The sequence below is a fragment of the Pseudopipra pipra genome, chromosome 1 (assembly GCF_036250125.1).
Source record: "Pseudopipra pipra isolate bDixPip1 chromosome 1, bDixPip1.hap1, whole genome shotgun sequence".
NCBI classification, from domain to species: Eukaryota; Metazoa; Chordata; class Aves; order Passeriformes; family Pipridae; genus Pseudopipra; species Pseudopipra pipra.
In genome coordinates this window covers 115161007-115184793 of record NC_087549.1, presented here as the reverse complement: position 1 = coordinate 115184793, position 23787 = coordinate 115161007, and the positions used below count along the sequence as shown (strand labels likewise).

The 23787-nt window shown below is 37.2% G+C and overlaps 1 protein-coding gene across 1 annotated transcript in view; it reads left to right on the top strand.

Moving 5' to 3' along the window:
• CMC1 (C-X9-C motif containing 1) overlaps window positions 1–23787 on the top strand; it is a 44287-nt gene that overhangs the window by 11030 nt on the left and 9470 nt on the right. Inside the window, exon 2 of the mRNA XM_064672566.1 lies at window positions 1237–1329. Coding sequence (XP_064528636.1) covers window positions 1237–1329 — 93 coding nt within the window. The remainder of the gene's footprint in view (window positions 1–1236; window positions 1330–23787) is intronic.

Sequence of the window (23787 nt, the reverse complement as noted above, 5' to 3'; positions counted from 1 at the left end):
GTTGCCAGATTCCACTAGTAATATCATGTATGCAATACTGTGTAATCTCCTAATGTAATCTCTTAGCATTAGTAGACTTTAAAAGATGATGATGTAAGGATGACTAATGTTAGTCTCCATTGTTTTTTTATGTAGAGTAGCCAAAAATCCTCTGAAAAGTGGTGTTTGAAAGCTGTAGGGAACTTAAAATCTCCTTCTTTCCTTAATTTCAATATATTGCACTTTTAATTTTTTTTCATTTCATCTTTTTTTTTTAATAAGCAATTTTAAAATGAAATGATTGTCACTCAAAATAACTGTATCTGACAGTATGGTTTTCATAATATGAGCATCCCAGCTGATGCTATTCTAAAATGTAATATCAAAATCGAAGGAAGAATAAATAGTGTCTTTGAAGATGAAAACCAGGTATTTGATATAACTGTGCTGAACTATACAGTGTTCTGAACGAATGTCCTTAAAGGTTTTTTAACTCAGAAGCTGAGAAGTAAAAGGCTGTGCTTGATAAATTCTCATCCCTTTGTTTTGAAGAAAGTGGGTTTGGAAATGCAGGCTTTTTAAAATGATCTGTCTTGTTTGTTCAAACTCACTAGCTGTGTTCAAGAGTACTGAGTTCTGGAGACAACTGAAAGCAAACTGCAACTGTGCTTTTAAGTGCAGAATTCAGACAGCAGCATTTGTTCTGTTAGATTGGATTTCTCAATGAAAAATCTCCTAGATCCTTCAATGAAAAGACTTAGTTTTCTTCTCAAGAACTGAAGACGTCCACATAGCAATAAAAATTTTAGGTTGTGCTCTAGCATGTGCTATGTTTGTCGGCTTTGTGCCAGTGAGTAAAAAAGTACATACAGATAATGTGCATAGAAAAATACTAGTATCCTGAAATAAAAGTAATTAATGTTTGTGCTGTCTGTATGCAGATTTTCTATTCACTAAGGCAGAAATTAAAATGTGCTGCTAGAATTTTCTCCTTTATTTTTGTTCCTTGTGTACATTAAGCAGAATAGAAATATTCAGGATAATGATCATATTTGTATCTGAGCAAATTTAAATTTTGGACTTTCCATCCTTTTGATCTATGTGGTCCTTTCATGGTACTTTTAGCTGCTGTTTATGACAGTTTTAGTGTACTAGTGTCTGTTATATAAGCAATGCTGTGTTATTTCTTTAGATTGACTTTGATGTATAGATATTACAAATCTTTTTTTCAAAATTATCTTTTTTTCACTCTTGCAGAAAATTCTAAGCTGAGACATGTAGAAAAAGATGTTTTGATTCCACAAATAATGAGGGATCGAGCCAAGGAGCTGTGCTTAGATAAGGTGCAAGGTAAGAGTCAAATATTCATTAGGAGATCAGATATGTTCTGATATCAGATGTATATTTGTGCCCTGAATATAATCCTTGGTTTTGAAATCATATAGTCAGAGAATTAATATGTGTGATCTGCATCTTATCTGTTCACAGTGAAACCAGTACTGAAGCATATAAATTTGCTGTGTTGGCTTTGGCTGTTTGGTGATGTGGACTGTTTTCCAAAATGACTTGTTCTCGAGTGCTGTGGAATATAGTATGATTAGTACAAAATTTTGCACATTTCAGTCTACACTGTGTGGTGACAGAGCCACACAAGAGTTATTGCATTCCTATATGTAATATTTGATACTTACATAGAAAAGAATTGCCTCATGTGAGCCTTCAGTTAGGGCTTCTCTCATTATGATAAATTCGTTTAAATATCCCCAATATTCCTAACTGCATCCTTTCCCTGCCCCAGCATTTGAATATGTGCACATAAACCCACATCTGTTATTAGACAGACATCGAAATAGGGTGATGCAGTCTACTTCTGTTTTCATTTTCTTTTGAAGAGTACTGGACAATAACTCTTTAAAGTAGTATCACCACTTCTTCTGACACCCAAGTCGTCTAGATTGGTGCTTTCTAAACTTTTTTGATTGTGCACCCCATCAGTAAAAAATTTCTGAGTGCACAATCCCAATATATGTATATTTATTTATAAATTATGCAAATTAACCATTGTACTAGTATGTTAATATGCACTACAAAACATGAAAATAGAAATTAAAAAAGGAAGAGATAAAGATGAAATAAACAGTACTTTAAAATAATTTTTATGCTATTTACCAATGGTACAAAAACATTTTTGCTCTGAAAAGTTTACTGTTAATAACAGTATTTTTTATTGAGATCTATATGACTTAACATGCTTCATAATCTTCATTTAACACTGTGATAGAGGAATTTGAAGGTCTGGTTCTAAGTTCAGTTTATTTCAATACTTGATTTTAATGGATGTCATACGTCAAAAAGATACCTCCCAAAGATGCATAGATCCCAGTGGAAAAAGTACATTGTTCCTTGCACTTATTAAACTATAGCCATTTTTTCAATCCCATCCACACATTTTGCAAAGGTTTTGCTTAAAATTGGATTAGTAAATGACCATCTCCCCAGATGTCCGTCAGTTGTTCTTCAAAACTCATTGGAAGGTGTTGCATATTTATATTTTTAACCCACTGAAACTCTCATTTGGAAGATTTTTGACAGGTTAGAAGATTCTGTTTCTATCCTTTTGAGGTGTATAGATGGAAGAGGTTTTTGTAGGTGACACATTCACATTGTGTTTGGCAATAAAACCAACTCAAAAGTCGCATAATGAGGGGAACATATCTGAACACCTGTTTTCAAAATGCTCTGTCCAAAGCACAAGTTTCTTTTGCAAGAGTTACTTTTTCACTCGTTGTTAAAACATCATCTTGAGGGGACACACTGAGTGTTTAGTTTTTGGAAATTCCTGCTAGGTAGCAAACTACTCACACCACTTGTCATCACCAAAAAGGTCAGAAAATTTGGAACTCTTGTCTTTTTGTAAAAGAAAAATATGTCAGGTTTGACAGCTCCCTTAAGGGTTTTGCCGCAAGATACCCAGCGAACCTCTGCGTGGTGCCCGAGATTTTCATGGCCCCTCCCCATCTCGGTACAAGCTGTGGCAAAGCTGCTACGAAGTCTGGTAAACATGCTACTGTTTGAAGGGCTTGTTTTTATAAAGTTACCACATCAGTGTCATCCTGTAGCACTTTGTGCACTCCTGGCTCCAACTGCCTTGCTGCGATAGTTCACCTATGAGTGATGTAGTGAAGTGTTTCACTGTCTCTGTAGCCTTAGTCTGGAATCCCTGTTTTATTCCAGTCAAAGCAGCCGCTCCATCAGTGGATACATTTGTGCAGTTTTGCCATAATAAATTGGTTTTTATTCAAGAAGCCACTTCCAGTTGAGAATAGATCTTCTCCAGTTTATCTTTCCTTTAGTGGCTCACAAAAAAAGTCCTTGTGCATTTCATTATTGACATGCAAATAACTCAGGCTGAGAGAAGTTAGAAACTTCTGTACTTTACTTTCACCCAATTGTATAGCAAACCTCCCACACTGTGTAACTTGTTCTAATAGTTGTTTCTTCAAATCTTCAGCATTGTCTTCTGTGCATCTTCCAACAATGTTTGCTGACAAAGGAGTGCATTTTAGTTTGTTGCCACATTGTTTTCCCTGTATTATTTTTACTGTGGCAGAAAGAAAAGTTGTTTCCTCAATGGAATGTGGCTTTTTGTGTTTCACAAAAAGAAGCTTCAAAGGAGGAATCTAGACATTTATCACTAGCTTTAGGTCAAGTCTAGTTAAAATGGTCCAGTGTATTTCTAAGCAGCTGCTTTTAGGGGTTCTTCAAAAGATAAAAGAGTAGTCTTACAGTAATTTTGACATTGAGTAAGTGGGAAAAGAGTTGGGAATATCTGCCAGAGTAAAGTAGCATCACATGACAAGTGCCTTTCAGTGCTGTTAGAAGGACTTAATAGACCTTTTTACATTTGAACAATAGTTGAATCATTTTTACTTTGAACTCTATACCTGTTGGGGGGAAAAAAATGAAAAGCAATTGCAGTAATGTGGGTCATTGAAAGAAGATGTCAGTTAAGAATATTCTGAGAGCTTGCTGTTTGTATAATATTGTTTGAAGGTAAACCAAAGGGAGATTGTGTACGTGTTTTTCTCCCCTGAACTTTCTCTGTGTAAGATGACGACTTTGGTTTCAGCATCTTCATTTTCTGTGGCAGCAACCAGTATTGGAGATTCTCGAGCTGTGAGTTGTAGACTGTTACTTTGCAGCTTCTCTGTTGTTTTGCCTCCATAAATTTTAAAGCCAAATGTTATGGTTTTTCTCTTTCTGTGACATTAGGCAAAACTATAATTTCTTTCTCCTGCATAGAATTCAGTTGCGTTTCATTAGGAAAATGAGGTTTGTGGATGCATCTGTCTTCCCCTCATTCCTGTCACCTGCAAGCCAGCTTCGATCAAATTGTGTGGCAGTTAGAAGTGGAAACAGAGTATTTCTGAAAAAAATTTTGATCAAACAGGCAAGCAAAAACCCACATTGATACTCTTATTAAAAGATAAAAAGGTGGTAGCATAAGTTCAGCTATTTTTGTCAGGACCACTGGAAATGAAACTTAAGCAGTTTTGTGAACTGGAGGTTTATCATTTCTTAAATCTATTGTGAAATTATTCCTGGAATAAATTTGTCTTGTTAGTACACAGGGATAGGTGTTAATCAGAGTAAATAGGCAATGCTTTTTATGCTGTAAACAATTACAAGCTGTGTAATTAAGTAATCAAAGCTCCTGCGATTCAGTTTGTGTGCTGCAGAGTGTACACACGTGCATGAAATGGAGCTGTTTACACCAAGTGGTGTAGCTACTCCTTTAACTTGCTCTCAGTGTAGGATTTTCCTGCGTTATGTTAATTTTGTTTGAGAAACTCCTATTAATAGGTTTCATTTTGTCTTTGGGAAATTGTGGTAAATGCATTGGTAATATAGGAAATAAAACTATTCCACAAGTGTGGGCCTTTACAAATGGCTTGATCACGCTGGGTTCACATGTATCCCTATGGGGAGCCCCTATACATTCAATAGTACTCTGCGTGAGCACGGGGGTCCATCTGTATCCAGCCCGTTACCTTAGCCTGCAGCTATACCACCTAGAGCTGTGTGCTTATCAGAGCTAATAATGCAAGTAATGACAGCCTGTCCAGCACGTGTTCCAGAGCTGTCCAGGGAAAAGAAACCCCAAGGGTTAAATAAATGAATAAATAAATAAATAGAAAGGTTTTGTTAACTCAAAAAGTGGTCCTGCCGTCCTAGTGCACGGTTGAGTGGGTGACCCGTTGCTATGCTTGGTTGTTAGCCTACTAGAGTGGTTTAAGGATGAAAAAACCATGAAAATATGTCCATCTGATCATTTTTAAGAACAATTCAGTATTGTGTCTGGTCATATTTTACTTAGATTATACTTAGATTAATTTTATTTAGATTATTTAAATTTACTTAGACTTTTTTTCAGATTGTTCCAATATAGTTCTTGTGTATGCTGTGTGTTTCTTAAGAATTTTGTACCTCTCTGTCTTAGAATAATTTTTGTGTGTTTTAAGACTTTCAAGCACTTTTTCAGTGAAAATGGATATATTAGTAATTTTATTAAATTGGTTAGACAATGCTTTCTGGGAAACATTAGTCAGTGTTAAAGGACCATTATGTAAATTGCTTTATTGTGTTCATATCCATGCATTGTATGTGTGTGAAATCATGGGCTGCTATATGAGTTACAAAAATAAAAACCAAGCATACAAGAAAACACAACAACATTGTCATGCATGGTCTTTTCACTGTATTTTTTACAAACTGTAGCATGAGTTTGCCAGAAATAATATTATATCCATATATTTTTGTATCAGCATGTCCTTCACATTTCAAACCTATGTAACTTAAAGGAACATTTATTAGCTAGTGCCTTGTCCATTGATTTTATGAAATAATTTCTTAAGTTTTTTTTTCTGTGGAATTATCAAGTTTTTTGCTTTGATTTCCGGTTGTAAAATTTAGATATGACTAAAAGTAAAATCATTTTTACTGGAGTTAGCTGGAGTTAGCATTTTTCATCAGAACTCTAGCGTATCAAAACTTCTGAATTTTCATCTAGCTGTGCTTTACTTTCCATTACTCCTCTCTGCTCTCAAACAAGAGACACTCACAAAAAAACATGCAAGAGCTTTGGTTGGTCTTGATCATATCTACAGAAAAACTTGTCCGGTTTCTTGAGAGCACTTACTCTGCTGTTCAAAGTTACAAATTCTGAAACTGAACTTGATGGTTCAAGGCAGAGAAGAACTGTTGGGAACAGAAATATACAAACTTGAAGGACTGTTAACTTAGTTTAATTAAATCAAACTTAGTTTGATTTAATTTTGGGTTACTTGGTTTGGAAAATAGAAACAGCTAACTGGCTTTGACATGTTGTGGGTTCAGACTGAAGAAGTCCTGAATTGAGAAGTTACTGAGTCACTGAGTCAGTCATGAAATTAATTCTGTATTATATTTCTTGTATATGTTTTGTGTATTTGTTGCATTGTAAAGCATTTCTGCCCACCTTCCAAAACCTCACAACATTTTTTGCTGGGAGAAGAACAAACTTGCTCTAGAGACAGAGTTTTAGTTCTGAACTTTTTTTCTTCTGAATTTTGTTGTCTGTTACTGATACATCATCTGGATTTGGGCCTTTAAAGATCACCAAGAGGTAGTACAGATGTCTTCTGTAACTGAGACTCATTTGTAAGGTTCAAGGATTCAAGTAGGAAATTGAACTACACTCTTTTCAGGGGGAATACAGGGATAGATGGTCCAAATCAGCCTGGTTCTGCCATTAGAAAGATGGTGAAGTAAATGTAGCCATTTATTATTTGAAGCATATTGTGGGAGACATCCATTTGACCAAGATGACAAGTTGTTCTGTCCTTTAAAAAAAATTCATTAATTAAAAATAATTGTTATGAGGGAGACACAAGGAAGATATTTCCATCTCCTTCAGTGGATTAAACTATTATGTTGGTTCCGTTGTCTGTGGGAGCTGTATAATTAAAGCAACTGGAGTCACATTGCTGAAAAAACCTGTGATACTTGGCAAGGCTTTAAAAAATGGTTTGGAAAGTATGGCTGGAAAAGGACATTTCCAAGCAACCACCCTCCTCCCATTCTCCAGATTTCCCATTAGCCCTCTCCTCCTCAGGGCTCATGTTGATACTTAGTGAAGATGATGGGATGCAACACTACTGCAGGCTTCTCTACAGTTGAGCATGACCAGTGTCAACCAGAGTTTTGATAATGTGCAGTTACTCAACAGTCCTGTCTGTGACATTATCTCTGTCCCCCTAGGGGCCACCTGCTCTAGACCATGACCCTTACACCTGACATATCAAGGTCCATAAAACCAAAGAAATTTCTGATTGAACTACATGTGATACTCCACATTTAAATGCCCAAGCATACCTTTAGATACTCCTTCTTCTTAAAAAAAAATCTTTTTATATATACTTTCTTATCAGAAATGCAGATAATGAAATGTATGGAATACTTAGCAATTTTTAGTTGATATTGCTCACTTTCTTTTGTATTGCAGGCCAAGTTCTGTTAATTGATTCAAACCCTTGCTGAATGCTAGGGGAGAATAAACCTGTTGGTACCTACAGTTGTGGTTCTGAGGTTGATGCTGGAAGATGCTAAGACTGATAGTAGTGGGAAATTACATGACAGCTCACATTTAAAAATTTTGATGAGTCTTATTGTCTTGAAGGAAATTAAAGCTGAGATCACAATTTTTAACCGAACTTTGCTCGTCTGCTTTGCCTTATTGTGAAAATACAGTCCTTACCACTGTTTTTTTTTTAAATTCACGTCACTCCCAGGAGTGTCTGGGAACACAGTGATGATGAAAGAAAAAAGATCAAGTGACTGATAAAAATCAATGTGTTAACATGACAACTCCTGGTACCTTTTTTTTAATTGAGCTGCTGTGACCAGAAATTGTTTGCATGTGCTTATGTACATATTATTCAGAGTTGGTGGAAAGCCTGAGAGGTGACACGAGAGCATTTTTATGACCAAAATAACCTTCTCTTATGAGGATGAAAAAATGCTGCATTATTACCTGCAACTTCATTTTCTTGAGGGGAAGGTTAGTATAATTTGAGAGCATAGTTTCAATTCAGCAACAAAACTGCAGGTGGAGAATGGAAAAAAGCTGTTGTCCTCTGTTGCTATATTTATTATCTGAATATGGACGTACATTATAGTCATATTGTGTGTGACCCCATGACCATGTATGAAGCTATTGATATTACATTATGTTGTACATGTTACGCAGTTGTCAGTTGGTGAAATTATTTTGAATGCTTTGATAGTGTACTGCTATATTTAGTAGTGGTAATAAATTGCCTTGTCCTTTTTTTTCTGGCTAGTCTATCTGGTAAGAGTAAGATGCTGATTTTTTATATGATCTTGTTTGCACACAATAGCATTTATTTTGAAAAAAATATTCAGCACTATATGTTTCCAATGAACATTTACTCTCATCACATTTAACTATGTGAATTGATACAATCTCTAGAGGGATTATGGTATATTGAGCTTTGCCCCAGCAAACTGGATAGAGAGAACAGCTATATGTAAATTACAATTTGAAGAAATGAGATTCTAGATCTCATGGTCCTTTTTTTTTTTTTTTTTTTTTAAATGATAACAGCATTAAGTAGCCTAGGTTAATTTTGGGGATATTGCAGAAAAGAAATATGAGGGCATATTGTGTTGCTTGGTGATAGAAATTTAAGTGTTCTAACTAGTTTTCAGGACTTTGAAGAATATGTTCAGGGATAGAACTTGCCCTGTTTGATTATTTCTGTCCTTCCCCCCTCCATGTCATTTCAACCCAGCTGATGACAAGAAATGGGTCAGACTTCTAGCTTAACCACTGCAACTTAGTTGTGTAGGGTTTTTTTATTTTTTATTTATTAGGGAATGGAACAGCTTTTACAGGGACAAAGAGAAATGAAATCACTTTCAATGAAAGAAAGAGGCCTCATTATAGCCACCAACAGCAGTTATTGACAGCTACACTTCCTATTAACAAGGAGCATTTAAGAGTTTGGCTGTTGGATCTTTGGACTTGATCTAATTTGCTAGCATTAATTAGTTTCTTTTGAGCACAGACACTTGGTGCTCACAGCTATAGATTTGGAGGACTAATTAGGACAGAAAATTGAACAGAATGGGGTAAGGCATTAACTTTCAACCATTACCAGCTGGGGCTCTGATAAAGACCACAGAGTCCAAATGCTCCTATTCATGCAAAGAGTACTCTAATGAATATCAATTTCAGCCAGGTTGCCATATCCTACAAGCCCTGTCTTAATTTTGATTCTCTTACCTGGTAGAGATTTTTATGTATAGATATTAAAGTGGTATTGATAATTCAGAACTCAGAGATGAGAACCTCCAGAGGTTACCTGTGTTTTTTCCAGTCTTTCAATTTCGTTTTCTCAAGTTACAGATTTTGTTGGTTTTCAGCTGAGGTCCTGAATTTCAAATTGATTTCCCTGTCCAGCATAAATATATTAACATAGCCCAGATTAATTGCACATTCTTAACAAATGCTAGTTTAAATAGACGACGACTGCGTGGTTTTGGCTTATTGCAGTACATGGTGGTAATATCCATGACAAGAGCACTCACCAAGCGAACTGCTGAAAGTTGAACAATAGGATGATGAGATACAGTTATATTGTGGGTGGTGATCAAGTTTTAGGAGGAAAACTATTCTTTCAGACTGTGGATTGATAGTGTTTTAACATCTACAGAATGAAGGTACTTAACCTGTATATAAAGAAAGGAAAAAATCAATTGCCTTTGTCCTCTTGTATCATTTCTTGGATTATTGGAAGAGTTTAACTTAAATTAAGAGTCAGGATTATCAGTTGTTTCTACCCTTTAGTCATGTTGCTCCATTAAATCCGGGTCATTGTTGCTGTCTTCAGTTGACTTCTGTACCTGGAAATTCCTTACCCAGTGATGACAAAAGTGTAAAAGACTCTTCTCTGTCATAATTTCTTGAAACTTTTTTTTCAGGAAGGACACTAAGATTGTTGTGTATACCTTTTACATGCTCTAATTATTTCCACCTCTCCACTGGTAAACTCTGTACTGTTAGGTTGAATAGCTGGTTCTGCCTCTTAGGGTCCTGGTGAGGTCAGATTGACCCAAATGGTAAAAACAGAGAAACTCAACCTCGCCTGTACCTCTTGATCTTGGGGTATTTCATGGTATTTAGATCATTTTTCAGAGAACACTGGGAGATAAGTGTCCGTAGGGCAGCAACCAGTGGATAGGGGAGAATAGTCAAGCTCCTCTCCCAACAAAAGGGGGAGAGTAGCATGGTTGCTGTCGCAGCCACTTACTAATATCTTTTCCCAGATGTTATATACAGTATTTGCTGATCTCATAGATTTCTTTCCCAGTTGACACATTTTGATTCTTCTTGTGTCAGTCATTCTTACTGCCAGCAAGGGAGAGCATGCTTGGGATTCTGTAAGGGGTTTTTTGCATTCATTCATTTGATGGTGGTGATAACCTACGGGTACTGTGTTGGAGTATTACAGTGAGGTGTTACTGGGGCGTAGGTGGACATGGCAATTCTTTGTTAATCGTGTGACTTACAGTAACTGTTACTTTTAACTGCATGTCCTTAACGATGTATTATGTAGTTGCTTTGCAGTTTTGGATTATAAACCCCTCTTAGATACTACATTCAACAGTTACACAGCACTTTGTGTAAATAAATCTTAATACTTTTAAGAGGTCATGCTATATTCCCATTGCACGTGTATAAATATTTATGTCATTTATGAATTATGAATATTACCGTGGGGTTACTTTCACACAGAAAATAGGTTATTTTTCAACAGTTGAAGTCAGTATGTGTTGTGTAGGTACCATTAAGTTCAGCAGTGGAAAACAGAACTTAGTTTGGTCAAAAAGTAGCTAGTGTATTCAGAATACAATAAATAGTGAGCTTTCAGGCAGCCTACAAGCAGTGTATTGACCTTGTATTCAGTATACTGTAATAGGGGAAAGCTTCTGTCCACCACTCTTTAGAGAACACATGAAGTTGGCAAGTGTATTTGCCAAAGAAAATTGCTTATGCAAATCACAAAAATTGAAATTAAGTATTAATTTCAGTTGAGCTAAATGGGAATCAGAACAGAAGTTGTGGTTTTACCTAATGTGCTTTGATTTTATGAGGCAGTGCATTATGAGAGTTGTAGTTTTGATCTCCCATTTTTTCCTGTAGATTGGAGACTTATACCTGTTGTACATATGTATGTGTGGAATACTACGAGTTAGTGGAGCTAGTCAAAAATAAAGGCAGGAATCACAGGTCTTATTACTCAATAGGGGAACACAAGTTAAATTGAAGTACAGTTTGGCAAATACGCTTTCAACAAAATGTTGTGTTCTAAGTGTTCTTCATGCTTTTTTGTGCTCTGGAAACAATCAGAGTGTGTTTGATGAAATCTCAAAAATTTTTATCCTGTTTAGAGATGAAAATATTTTAAACTTCTTTTTCCATGTGGAACAGTAGTTCTAAAGATTGCTTAGCTTAAATTGAGTGAGCTGTCCCTCTGGCACTTATTCTTTGATGTGGAAGTTAAATGGGTCCTGTGGTGACAACATTGACAATGCACAAGTTCTTTTTTAAAGTAGAAACAATGTTGTCTGTTGCTGAGTAAAACCATGTTATTGTACATTATTTTTCAGGTCCTGTAATAACAACAACAAAAAAATCCTCCTCTCTCCCACCTCCAAATTTAGTTTTGTTGCTATTGTAATTGCTTTCCGGTAATTGTCTCTGTGGTGCTACATAGAAAAAGGGTAGAGAGATTTGTGTTCTGAAGAGTGTTCTACTTACAGGTCCAATGCCTAAGAAGGGAGTATAGAGTACAGTAATGAAATGTTATAAAATCGGTGCTGTACTGTCATCCCTCTGAATTTTATTTTGAACAGTCCTGCAGAAAAGAGCACCTGGAAAGTGTGCTGCCTAAGATCAGGATAGATCCCTCTACAGGTAGTGTAATCATATGACAGAAGTCGAGAGGTATTTTGGATGAGGAATCAAGAGCTGCAGAGCTGGTCAGAGGCTGGGAAAGGAGATGGTCAAGGAATGCTAGAGCTTTTCCTAGAGTTTTGGAGGTACGAATGAGGCTTTAAATTATGATCAGGGAACAAGAAAAACAGTTTAGCTGTTGTATTCTGGATTTGAGAGGGATACTAGAAAGGATTTGAAAGGAGTCATGTAAGGGATGGAAGGTAATCATTCTGATAGGATAATAAGTAGGAAAGGAATTTACATTAGGAATTTTGAATAAGATAGTGTAGAAGACCAGTGCATGAAAATTTCCCTTGGGTGGAGTGAACAGTCTTCTCTTGGTATCTATCAGCTGTATTGGGAAGAAGTTGAAATAGTTATAGGGAATCTGGGACTTTATGGTATTAAGGGATTTGCCTTCTTATCTTTTTCCTAAAACGAGTTTAAAGAAAGGTTTCTTTAACTCTGTAAGGCTTTTTTTTGGACTTCTAATAGTTAAGTTCAGAATTTCCTTGTATGACTTTTATCACCCATAAAGTCTTGCACCTTATAGGCTTCTTTCTTTCTGTCTGTGATCCTGAGTCTCTCAAGGAGGTATCTAATCATTCTTCTTATTTCCTCTCTTCAATATAAACTAAATATGCCCTTCAAGCCTTCAGATCAGTAACATATTTCAAGGATATTTAAATAGTCCATTTTGAAGCATGAAATCATACAGTCTGCTCATGTATGTAAATTTATCATTACACTTGCATGCCAGGCTTGATACAGGCCTTGCTTTATTTCTTGGTGACAGAAATATCTCATACTCTTTGCTGTAATAGAATGCTCATGAAGTTGGTGTAAAAAAGCACTGTGAAGTTGTGGCTTGAGATGTAATCCCACCTGTGGCTGTAGACTGTCAGACCTTCTAAAAGTCATTTTAGGGAGACACAGTTTATGTTGGCAAAAAGAACTTCCGCATGCTATGGTTTAATGTGTGGGAAATGTACAGAAACTATAATGTGGGAAGACATAGGAGAGAATTGAAAGCAGGACTTCTTGATTCAATCTAGACTGGTCTAACTGTGCTTCAAAAGCATGAACTTCAGTTCTGTAAAATGATTATCAAGCCTGAGTGCCCTAGAAAATGACTGCTCCATTGGAGGGCATATGTTTCAATCATAAAAGGAATGCAGGGCTGGAAAGGACTTTTAGAAGATATTTTGGTCCATCATCTTCTCTTGGGGTCATATGTAGCATGCCTGTGATTGTCCTGTAACCTGACTGATGTTTCAGCTTCTCTAGATAATCTGTTTCAATGCTTAGTTTCATTTTGCCTTTCAAAGAATGCTTTTTGTTTTCTAAATTCTGAGTTTTTAATGCCTAAACTAACTTTTCTTTGTATATCAAGCAATTCATGTTCTCAGACATTGGGTAGATTCCTGGTAGTGGTCTGAATAAAAGCAGCACTTTAAATGGAAGAAATAGGATGAACTGATTTATCTTAAACAGGCAAAAGGAAAAAAGAAAAATAGAAGCCTTGTTCAGTAGCCATCCTGGAAAACTGTTTCTACCACAGAGTCTCCCTGAAATGGCTTAGGGAAGGTGTTAAACCCTGAGATTCCAGAATTGTTTTCAGAAACATGGAGAATTTAAAACACAAAAACTTAAAAACTTTAATGTTATGGTGTAAAGAAATGACATTAAAATTCACAGGGAGAACTAGTGCTTTCAGGTTAAAGAAAATGGTTTCTAGTAAACAAGAGTGACCGCAGTCTGCAGCTTCAAACTTTGTTGCCCATTACTCTTTTTCCTGCCTTTGGGGTGGTAGTTTTCTACAGTGAATCTGACAGCCCAGTCAAAATGATTCATAAGGCCAATGGTGAAAAGTACTCTTTATTTTTCTCTGGTGTAAATAATCTCTGTCATTCCTTATGTGTCCTGATTTCCTCTTCTTGTTTCTTTGCATGTGTTTTCTGAGTGGTTTTTTTAGTGTTTCTTCTTAATGCATTAAACTTTCCAATGTACAGTGTGCTTTCTGTTCGTTGTTTAAAAAGCATAACAAAAGTATAGTGTAAATATTGCTGAAGAAATTGAGCTTCACAATATGGAAAACCAGTGTGTCAGAGGTTTTGCTTGGGAATAATTTGTCCATGATACCCATCTTGGGTATGGCTGTAGAATAGAAACATGGAGAAGATTGATGCCTGTCTTGTGTGTCATCCCATTCCCTACCCCAACAATGCAGCTTGCACAAAGTTTGGGTGCACAGGAAGTATCCCTTTTGTTTCTTTCCAAATTGCAGAACATCTCAGTGAGGGAGATATTTTAAAGGAAAATCAACATGGTAGAAGAAACATGGCATGGCATTGTGAGCGAGACCCAATGCAGCAGGACAAGCACACTGACTGTCAGGGATTCACTTGGACATATATGTTCTTTCTGCCTGCTGGGAAGTTCAGGAGAAAATTCTGCCAGGCCATAATGTTTAGATTCTTACATTTTTTTAAGGCACTCTTCTGCATTATTACCTTAATGTAGGCTTCAACATATATCTAGTTAATGAACGAACCTTACCATTGCTTTCTATAGAATATGGAAAAGAAGAATATAAAAGAATGTGTACTGTCGGGGTTTTACAACCAAAGATTTAATTATTAATTAATTAGTAATCTTTAACAGGGCACTAAAAGAGCTCACAGTTTCTGTGGTGTCTTCAATGACTTCTATCAAAAGTCCTGTGTTTAAAATATTTTATATTATCTGTGTGTAACAATGCTTCATGACTGTTGAGTAATAGTACTAATGGTTCTTCAGCTTTCTCTTGATAATACAGGTGTTTCCATACTTTTGAAAGCTATTCCCAATTTAAGGAAATTAAAAAGCATGTATGTGTATGTGTGATGGACTTTTATTATTTTATACATTCAAAACAGCTTGAGAAAGTTTTGAGTCCTTTGTGGGTAGTGAGAATGGTGTGGAAAAGAATGCTCTTGCAAGACTATTGTGTAAATTCATTTTGATATGCTCCATCTGTTGAGTAACTATGAAACTTCAGCAGTTTTAAAATATTTTTTGAGGAATCTGTCTCTTCACTCTGCCATCAAATTCATGTAAATACTAGTTGCTGACTGCTCAGAAACCTTTGAGAAACATTCATTATTGGGCAGAGAATACTTAAATTACAACCCCAACAAATAATTTTTGCACTTCTGTAGAAGGAAGATATTTAACAGAGATGGCAACTTTTGCTTTGGCTGCCTTCTCCTAACAGGCTATTCAGATGAATAGTTCTGGTCTCATCTTTTTCTTTTCTGCTCTTGCAGTTTAAATATCAATTCAGGAAAATATGGCATGTGATTAATTTTTTTTCTAAGTTAAATATGCTAGTTCCCTTCTCTTCTAGATAACTACTTACACATTCATTTATGTACCTGAATTTAGTATGTCATTACTACTATTGTTGGAAGTAAGATTCCAAGTTGGACTTTTAAATCCAAAAGTATATTACTACTGCTGTGGAAAACTGCTGGATTTGGATGACTGCAGTTTTTGTTGTGCCATGTGCATCCATGTAAAGAGATATGGTAGTAATGAGTGTTTTGTATGTCCAAACCCTAACTGATTATACAATGACTTTTTACTTGGGCAGGTTTTGTACTAACAGTTTTCAAGTGCTCAGGTCTCTAAGCCTTGGCTGAACTTGCAGCAAAAAGTCAGAACGATCACCAAAACCTTGTTATATTTCAAGCAATCAGAGGAGGTGAATCTGAATAAGAAACAGTCTACTCTTCCTCTTCTCCCTTCTCCAGTGTTTCAAAGCTCCAGGGGGATAGAAGTTACTTCATCCTGTTCTGCAATGTTCAGAGAGGAGACCTCTGTGAGTGGAACACTAGCCTTGGAGACTTATGTCAGCTTCTTGAACTACTCCTTTGATTTTATTGTTAAGTCGTGTAGGATGGGAGACATTTCATGCTAGTTCTAGACATTTGGATGTTATGTCGAGTCTCTTACATGGGACATAACTGCATTCTAGAAGCATCAACCTCTCTCTCTCCCCATACCCCCTTCCCTGTCAAGGCATGAAGAAGGAAAGCAAGGTACTTCCAGAATTAACTTTAGGCAAGACGTGTAAATATTAGGTGGCTAAAATCAGGTAAAGTGAATTCCACCGGAAGTCATTTTTAGTCTCTGTTTACACATATAAATGAGAATAAGACAATAGATGAAGGAGAACTGTCTGGTCAGTGCATATGGGGCATTGCATTGGTATGCATAAAGCAAGGATGGCTGTGCTATGAATTTTTGTTGGGGTGTTTGATCTCCTGTAAAAGCCACGTCGAAACCCTTGGACTTTTTGGGCATTTGCCAAGGATTCCTTTGAGTTTTTTTTTCTCTGTCTGTCTTTGGTTGCTTCCACATCTTGGGAGTCCCATTGGTTTGTTAAGTGCCTTCTCTGACGTTAAACATCCATATGTCTGAAGTTCTGTGCAGGTGTGGACTGGCAAGATAGTAACTGTAGAGTGGATTAGCTCCCACTAATATTTGATAGAACTAGGGAAAGGCAGTTGATGCCTGCTTGTTCGTTACAAACAAGGCTCATCTGGGCACTGGAGTTACCTACTATAAAATTTGGGGAGAACATTTGGAACTGAATGAAGGCTTTTTACTTTTATGGCTCCAAGTATTTAGATTTTTTTTTTCTTTCACCACTAGCAGCAGGCCTGGACTCTGAAGACCAAAACCTAAATGAAACTATTTTTTTTAACTAATTTGACATCTTATTTCCCGTTTCATCGCTTTTTTTTTGGTCACGAAATATATAAGGCTGAAATTGTACTGTGCAGGGGAAAACAGGCCAGTAATCCCAACAGCATAAACTTCAGTTTATAAATCTGAGACTTGCAACCAGACTGTTGTACAAGAAAACAGATGCCATGCAATAAATTAATACTAAGCTGAATAATAAACAAGATGTATTGTTAAAGGTCTTTAATGCAAAGAAAGTGATTTCAGACTTTCATATGCTTGTTTTCTGTCTTTGTTTAAATGAGGCCTTTGCATGTGTTTTCTTTATTGTTCTCTTTTGCACACATTTAAGCTTTGGTGGGTTGAGAACTCAGTCTCTGGTTGGGCAGTGGTGATTAACTTACACTAAATAGGCAGCAATAATGTGATTTGAGAATGAAAAGGATTCATTTCTTTTAAACGAGGGGAAAAAACCCAAGGTTGAAGGAAATAGTTTACATAATCTGTAAACTAGTTAAGGAGCTGAATATTTATGCAGGTTGAAATTGAAGCTTAGTTGCCCTCTAGGGGTTTTACATTAATACAGCATATGCTAGCTTTTGGGTGTTGTTTTTTTTTTCTTTCAGAATAAAGGTGAGACAAGTCTTTGGAAAAAACTTACATACTGACAAATCTGTGGTGGTGGAGGCATGTGTACATCTGCATTCAGTGAGTAAAGCTCATTTAGTTCAAAACCCAAAAAACGGAGGAGAAATTTTTAGCCAGATTATGTTCTTTTAATTTCAATGTACCAGTGGAGAATGCACTCACAATCATCCAGTCATAGAACTGAGAGGTCTCAACCAGGAAAGACCCTTACATAGAACTCAAGATATATCCCAAAGAGCTTTCAGTCCTATGTAAACACAGATGATAAAAGGTTACTGGGGGATGTAAAGGTGCTGCTGAAAAGGCCACAGTTATTGCAGCATTAGGACCCTCAGTCAGTTGTGTCCCAGCCACTGAGTGCTGCTTGAAATTCTGTGTGTCCTCAGCTGCCACTGGCTCATGTGCAGGATCTTCTGTCACATCTTGCCTTACAGCAGCTTGAACCCTAGTTATGGCTCCTGTGGCTGAAGGTGTTAGAATCAAACTTTGTCTCCTTCTTTATGAAGCAGTTGACGAAAACTGAGTAGTTCTTGTTTGTTTGTGTGGTATTTCATAGGAAGTATCCTCATGCCATGGGAAGAAGTGTGACTAATGGCTTCTAAACTAAAGCTACATGTAGATTTCCCCTTGTCTTAACTTTTAATGTCTCCTGTGCCAATGGTTTTGTAGCAGATGGACTGTTAATACTTATTGAACAGTTGCTAAATAAATTCATAAAAGTGCAGTTGTTTTTCTAAATATAGAGACCACATTTATGTGATTATTTTTGCTGTTTCTTTCATAACGGTGCGAGACTGTATTACTCTAAAATGTTCTTGCATCAGAAACAAGATACTTGGAGCAGGCAGAAAGGATGCACTTAAACAACCACCTCCTGCCAAGCTTGAGTACGTGTGTGCATACAGCTTGAGGAGCACAGTGTGGTCAACGGTCAGAAGTTAGAGCACTGTCCCTGAGGCTTCATTATACCAAACTGCACCTGGATTTGTGCCAGTGAAGTTGATGGTCTTATATAGATTTTTATGCCATTTGCCCATTAAGCTTTACATGAAGAACAGTTTCTGGGTTTTTGAGGGGCTTTCATACCTACTTACTGATGCATTTTGTTTTGCTTTGTAGATTTGTCAAAGGCTTGTTTTTAAGTCCCCTGTCTACAAATATTTCATTTTACTGTCTTCAGAATTATAACGTTTGCTCTGAAGAAATGGCCTCATCTCTTAATTTCTCTATGAAATCAGGTCTGTTATTACAACCCCTTATACAGATTAATGCTTTATACAATGCTTTGGCCTGGTACTGTTTGGTTCCAACAGCCAGGACCATCCCAGAAGCACCTGCTTGGATGTATCTGCTCTATGCTTGGGCATAACATCATGACTTCAACCTGATGCTTCCTTGTCAAAACCTGTGACTTTGTCAGCAGATCTCTGTGGCATCACTTCTGCCTTCTCTTGCTCTCTGATGCTTGATGTCCATGCCCAGTCTTCCTGGGCAGTAAATGTTTCCTGGAAGCTGTGCTTTGGATGAAAAGACATGATAGGTTAGAAAGGAAGGTGTGTTAGTTGTTTCTAGGATTTTTTTTCCTCCCTTCCATGATCAGTAGAAGCCGGTGAGCTGATTGCTATCCTTATGCAGGTTTTGGTCCACAACAGAACTGGTCTGTAAATAAGGTAATAAACTGCCAGTCCTGCATTGTTCTGGATACCCTTGGTCTCATCTGGTCGGTGTAATGTCTCTGAAAAGTTGGAAGAAAACGTGTATTACAAACTCTACGAGGATGTGTGGTGTGGGGGAGTTTGTGATCCAGGGGAGCATCCTAGTTGCCCCATTACCACAGGGCAGTAGGCAGTGCTTGCTGCTCATGGAAAGTTTTCCAGGACCCAAACAAAATACCAAGCTGTGCGTTGCCATTTCAAAAAGCTTTTGTGTAACAGTTTCAAAGATACAGGAAGAGTGTGGTGCCTGGATTATTTGTGGGCTGGTATTCAGTCCTTTTTAGGTACCTGGTTATTGCAGTCATTTATTTAAAACACTTTATAGAAGACGGAAGATAAATGTTACACAGTTACTACCAAATTTCCAGACCTTGCTAAGCTTTAGTAGTGTGCTTTCTTGTCACATGGTTAAAAGTCATCTCTTCAAAATAATAAAATAAATAAGGAAGTCTGAAATTCTAAATGCCTCTGTAGTCAATGATGCAATTTCTTTTGAAAAAGTAATTTTACATGCTTTATCACACTGTGGAAACGATTGCAAAGGGTCAAGTTACTCTTTGTTATTCAGTTCAGTAAATGGAAACAGCACAGTTTTTGTTTTTTTCTGAAAAACTGCAGTTCTGATTCTGTCATCCTTACAAGCACTGAGTAATACCTCATTCAGCAGGAATTCTTCCCACACCTCCAGACCAGCATTAGGCTAGCTGTGTTTGAAAAAAGAGACTAAACATATACTGTGAAGTAAGATTAGTACATGATAGCTGAGTTGGAGATGTTGGAATTATGGTTGGGGATGCATCGTGACTTGTAAGGGAAAGTTACTTCCTCTTAATAACTGTATTAATGTTTAATATTTGACCCTTTTTGGAGTGCCCAAAAGGCCTGAAATTTTGACCCTGTTCTGTAACACGTCCTCACCCTCCAGCTGGAACTCTGGAATCAGATTCACTTGTGCTTAGAGGATATTTTGGTTCATTCTGAGAAGGGAGAACTGCTACTACTACTACCAACCTTCCGTATTGGAACTTTGAGTTAAAAACGTAGTTTTGGAAGTCCAGTAAATTGAACTGGGGGGGGGAGGGGGAAAAAAGGGAGAGTCCCCAAAACAGCTTGCTGTAACTGAAAGTTGTTGTCACGGTGGAACAGCTGGGCGAGTGCCTCTTCAGGAGTTACATAAATGCCCTGCTCTATCCCCACCGTGTGGTAGAAGGACATCACTATTACTCCTGCCGCTCGGTGAAGCTCTGTCTTTTAGAAGTAAATACATTTTTTTAAGTTGGAGTTCAGCTAAAGAGTTAGTCGCTATGGGACAGAGGGAGGGGGATGTTGTTTCTTTTAATCATCTGTTATCCTAACTTCTCAGCTGTCCCTGAGTGGCTCCGCAGCTCCAGACGGAGATGGGAGGATAAGCAGCGGCAAGGCTGCTCTGTGCAGTTCGAGTTGGATGCACTTGTTTATATAAAAGCAGGCAGTGACAGACAGTAGCCATGGGGGAACTTGCATTTGTTCCAGTTCTGCCTCTTCCAGCGCCTGGTATGGTAACACTTGATGTCAGGGATACTTACTGCAGGGTGGCAGGAAAATTAGATCAAGTCAGTCTTAAAGGAAGCAGTTGTTTGAAACCAGTGCAGTTTAACTAAGGTGGCTGTACTCGTTGGGTGTGCTTTACTTGAAACCTTATATAGAAGGCAATGCTTGTGCTTGACAAAAATGTTCCCAAAGCAGGTTTCTTTAATAGACAAATCATGCTTTACCAAAATAAATTGTTTCACAGCAGTGTGCTTACTTTGCTTAAAAGGAGATTTTTTTTTTGTAATTTCAATAGGAAGAAAAGGAGGTCTGCTTTTCTTGATGAATTTGCTCACAAAGCCCAGCAGATCATCATCTTTGAGCACTTAAATCTGCCTTGACTGACAAAGTACAGTCACTGTAAAGCCTTATACATAATGGTTATGCCCTTGCTATTTCTCCTCTGTCTTCTGAGGGCATAACCCTCTTTTATGTACTTCTGTGCTCTGGCTGTCTTGCTTAGTCAGAAGCAGGAGGACTTAGCTCTTAAAGAACTGGGTTGCTGAAATTTAATAATATGACAGTGTACTGGATTTCTGTGTGTTTGGGGCAAAATACACATACATGTGTAGATATGAGTGTATAGACATGCGTATAAAAATGCTGACAACTCCGTACATCCAGGATGAGAGATCAGATCAGGTCAAGCTTGTGTCTACAGCACTAAAACTAACAAGCAGATATTTCTCTGTGCCTTCTGTGCCAAAGGTCCATTTGCTGTTGAAGTCCAAGTTTGTTGAAATTCTACTGACTAAACACATATTACTAATAAATTATGTCTACCACAGCATTTCATTAGCATTTAGCGATAGTCATGAAAGTATTGGCTGACAATTTAAGGTGTATGTTTTTTAAAAGTAATCTTTTCTGGCTGTATGATTACTTAGAAAAACACTTTTCCTAGTAAGATTTCCTATGCACATTCAGCATTCATATCAAACTGAAACATAACTTTATTCTCTCCACCCCTTGTCCACCAGAAGACATTTTGGTCAGATCTCATGTGTGCAGGATGTAGAATGAGGAGAGCTGACCAGTCCTTGTCTAAGCAACAGAACTAAATGCTCCTGAAAGTACCGTGAGATTGCATGCATATTTTTTTTTCAGAACTCTTTTTTTTAAAAACTCTTAATTACTTTAATCTGGTATATTTTTGTTAACAGTTTTAAGTATTAGTCTGGGTTTTGTTTAGTTGAACTGATTGGGTTGGTTTGGCTGTGTTCCTCTGCTTGTTATTTGTGTTTGTTTTTTTTTTTCTTAAAACAAATTTTCTCTTTCTTATACTTTGCTTTTCAGTTTCATTCCCTATTTCTTGGTGCTTATTATGAATTTAGAAAGAAAAGGTCCAATAATCTGCTGTGGATAAGTGTGGGTTAATTGGGACAAACAGAAGTACTGTCCTGCTGTCTCTTGAGGTTTCTGGATATGCCTCTTACAAACATCTACAATTCTTAGTCTGAATGGGAGCAAATTTTAAACTACACAGAGCATTTGTAGTGAGTCCCGTGAGAGAGTGTTCCCCCAGCACAAGCCTCTGCATTGTATTGGAATGGGACTGTGTCTTTATCGTTTGTGGCTTTCCTGGATTTACTTGTCATTCCTTGATGCAAGTTTCTTAAGTTCCTCTTTTTTCCCCCAGAAATTCTGTCTTTAATGATTGTTGGGTTTGAAAATAACAGAAACCCTACTAACATTTCTGTAATGAAAAGAAGATCAGCAGCTGAGCATGTTTTGAATTAACTGATGTTGGAGAATCCCTATGTGCCTTACATGTGTTTTCAGAACTGGTGTGATATTGTGGTTTCCAAAAAAACCTCACAAACAACACAAATGAAAAAAAAGCAAACCCAATAATTTTTTTAATGATTTTTGAAATAGAAAGTTTAAATAAGCCATTAATTTCCTATATTCATTTAGGAAGCTCGTTCTAAGCAGTTGACCAAACCTAGAACCTTGTAATATCAGTGCATTTAAGAAATGAAGATTTGGAAGAGTGTAGTTCCTAAGTGAAGGTAGATGGCATTTACAGGGCAAGTAACTGGATTGTTCTGAAAAAAACCCAGACAACCAATGCCCAAACATTTTTGATCTGCACAGAGTGCCTTTCCTCCCTACTGCTTTGGCCCCTTCTGCATCCAGCCGAGACATACTTTGAGGCCAATTAATTTTTGCAGCAGGATTTTGAAAACTTGCTAATGAAAAAGACACACATGGTATGAAACAAATAAATACAGTTGCAATAGTTGGGACTTCAGCAGGACTTGAGCAAGCCAGGGCAGATAGATGTTAAAGGAATTCAGGGTAACATGTATCTTTGCTGTGTTGGGATGATTTTTCCCCTCTTTCTTTATCTTCTTTTGGGTTCTTGTCAGTTTAGACCCACCATGTAGTGATTGTAAGGGTTTTGAAGGGCATGTGAGAACTTTATGCTTCAAAGTATGAGACAAGCTTACAGTTGATAGGGGTGAGGAAAAAACTTCTCTTGAGAAAATGTTTTTTCCATATGTAAACTTTTGAACACATTTTTCTAAAACAGCAGTTACTGACTTCTGAGAAAGATGGTGTACAGGACAAGTGGACCCTCTGTCTGATTCAGTATTTTGTTTCCTAATCTCTAAATGTTCCCTAAAGCAAAGTCTTCAGATTTGTTTCTAGGATATTGGTAGCATGCATTCTTTATCCCAAGACATTGTGTTTAGAGAAACAGTTTATAGCTTTTTGGGAAATACTCTTTCTCTGCAGTTCACAGTTGTGCTGTTTGCCTTCCTGATGATTCTCTTCTGCTATATGTTTGCTTCTCCATCATGAGATGAGGGATGTTTCAACATTTCATAATGGAGTGCCAGAGATGCTGTGGTCTACTGGAGAATCCTCTGTTTGCACTATGTACTTTAAGAAAAAGCTGCTGTTCTGTGCTGAGAGTGCCCTGGAAAAGATTGGGCAGGAGGATGAATATCCCATTCCTGAATTCCAGGGATTGTCTTTCTTCCCCAGTCCTGAATTGTGTGCTACTGTAGATCATCTGCCCTAGGACAGATGCTCCCAGCAGTACATTGGAGCTACAAAAGCTGAAATATAGCAGAT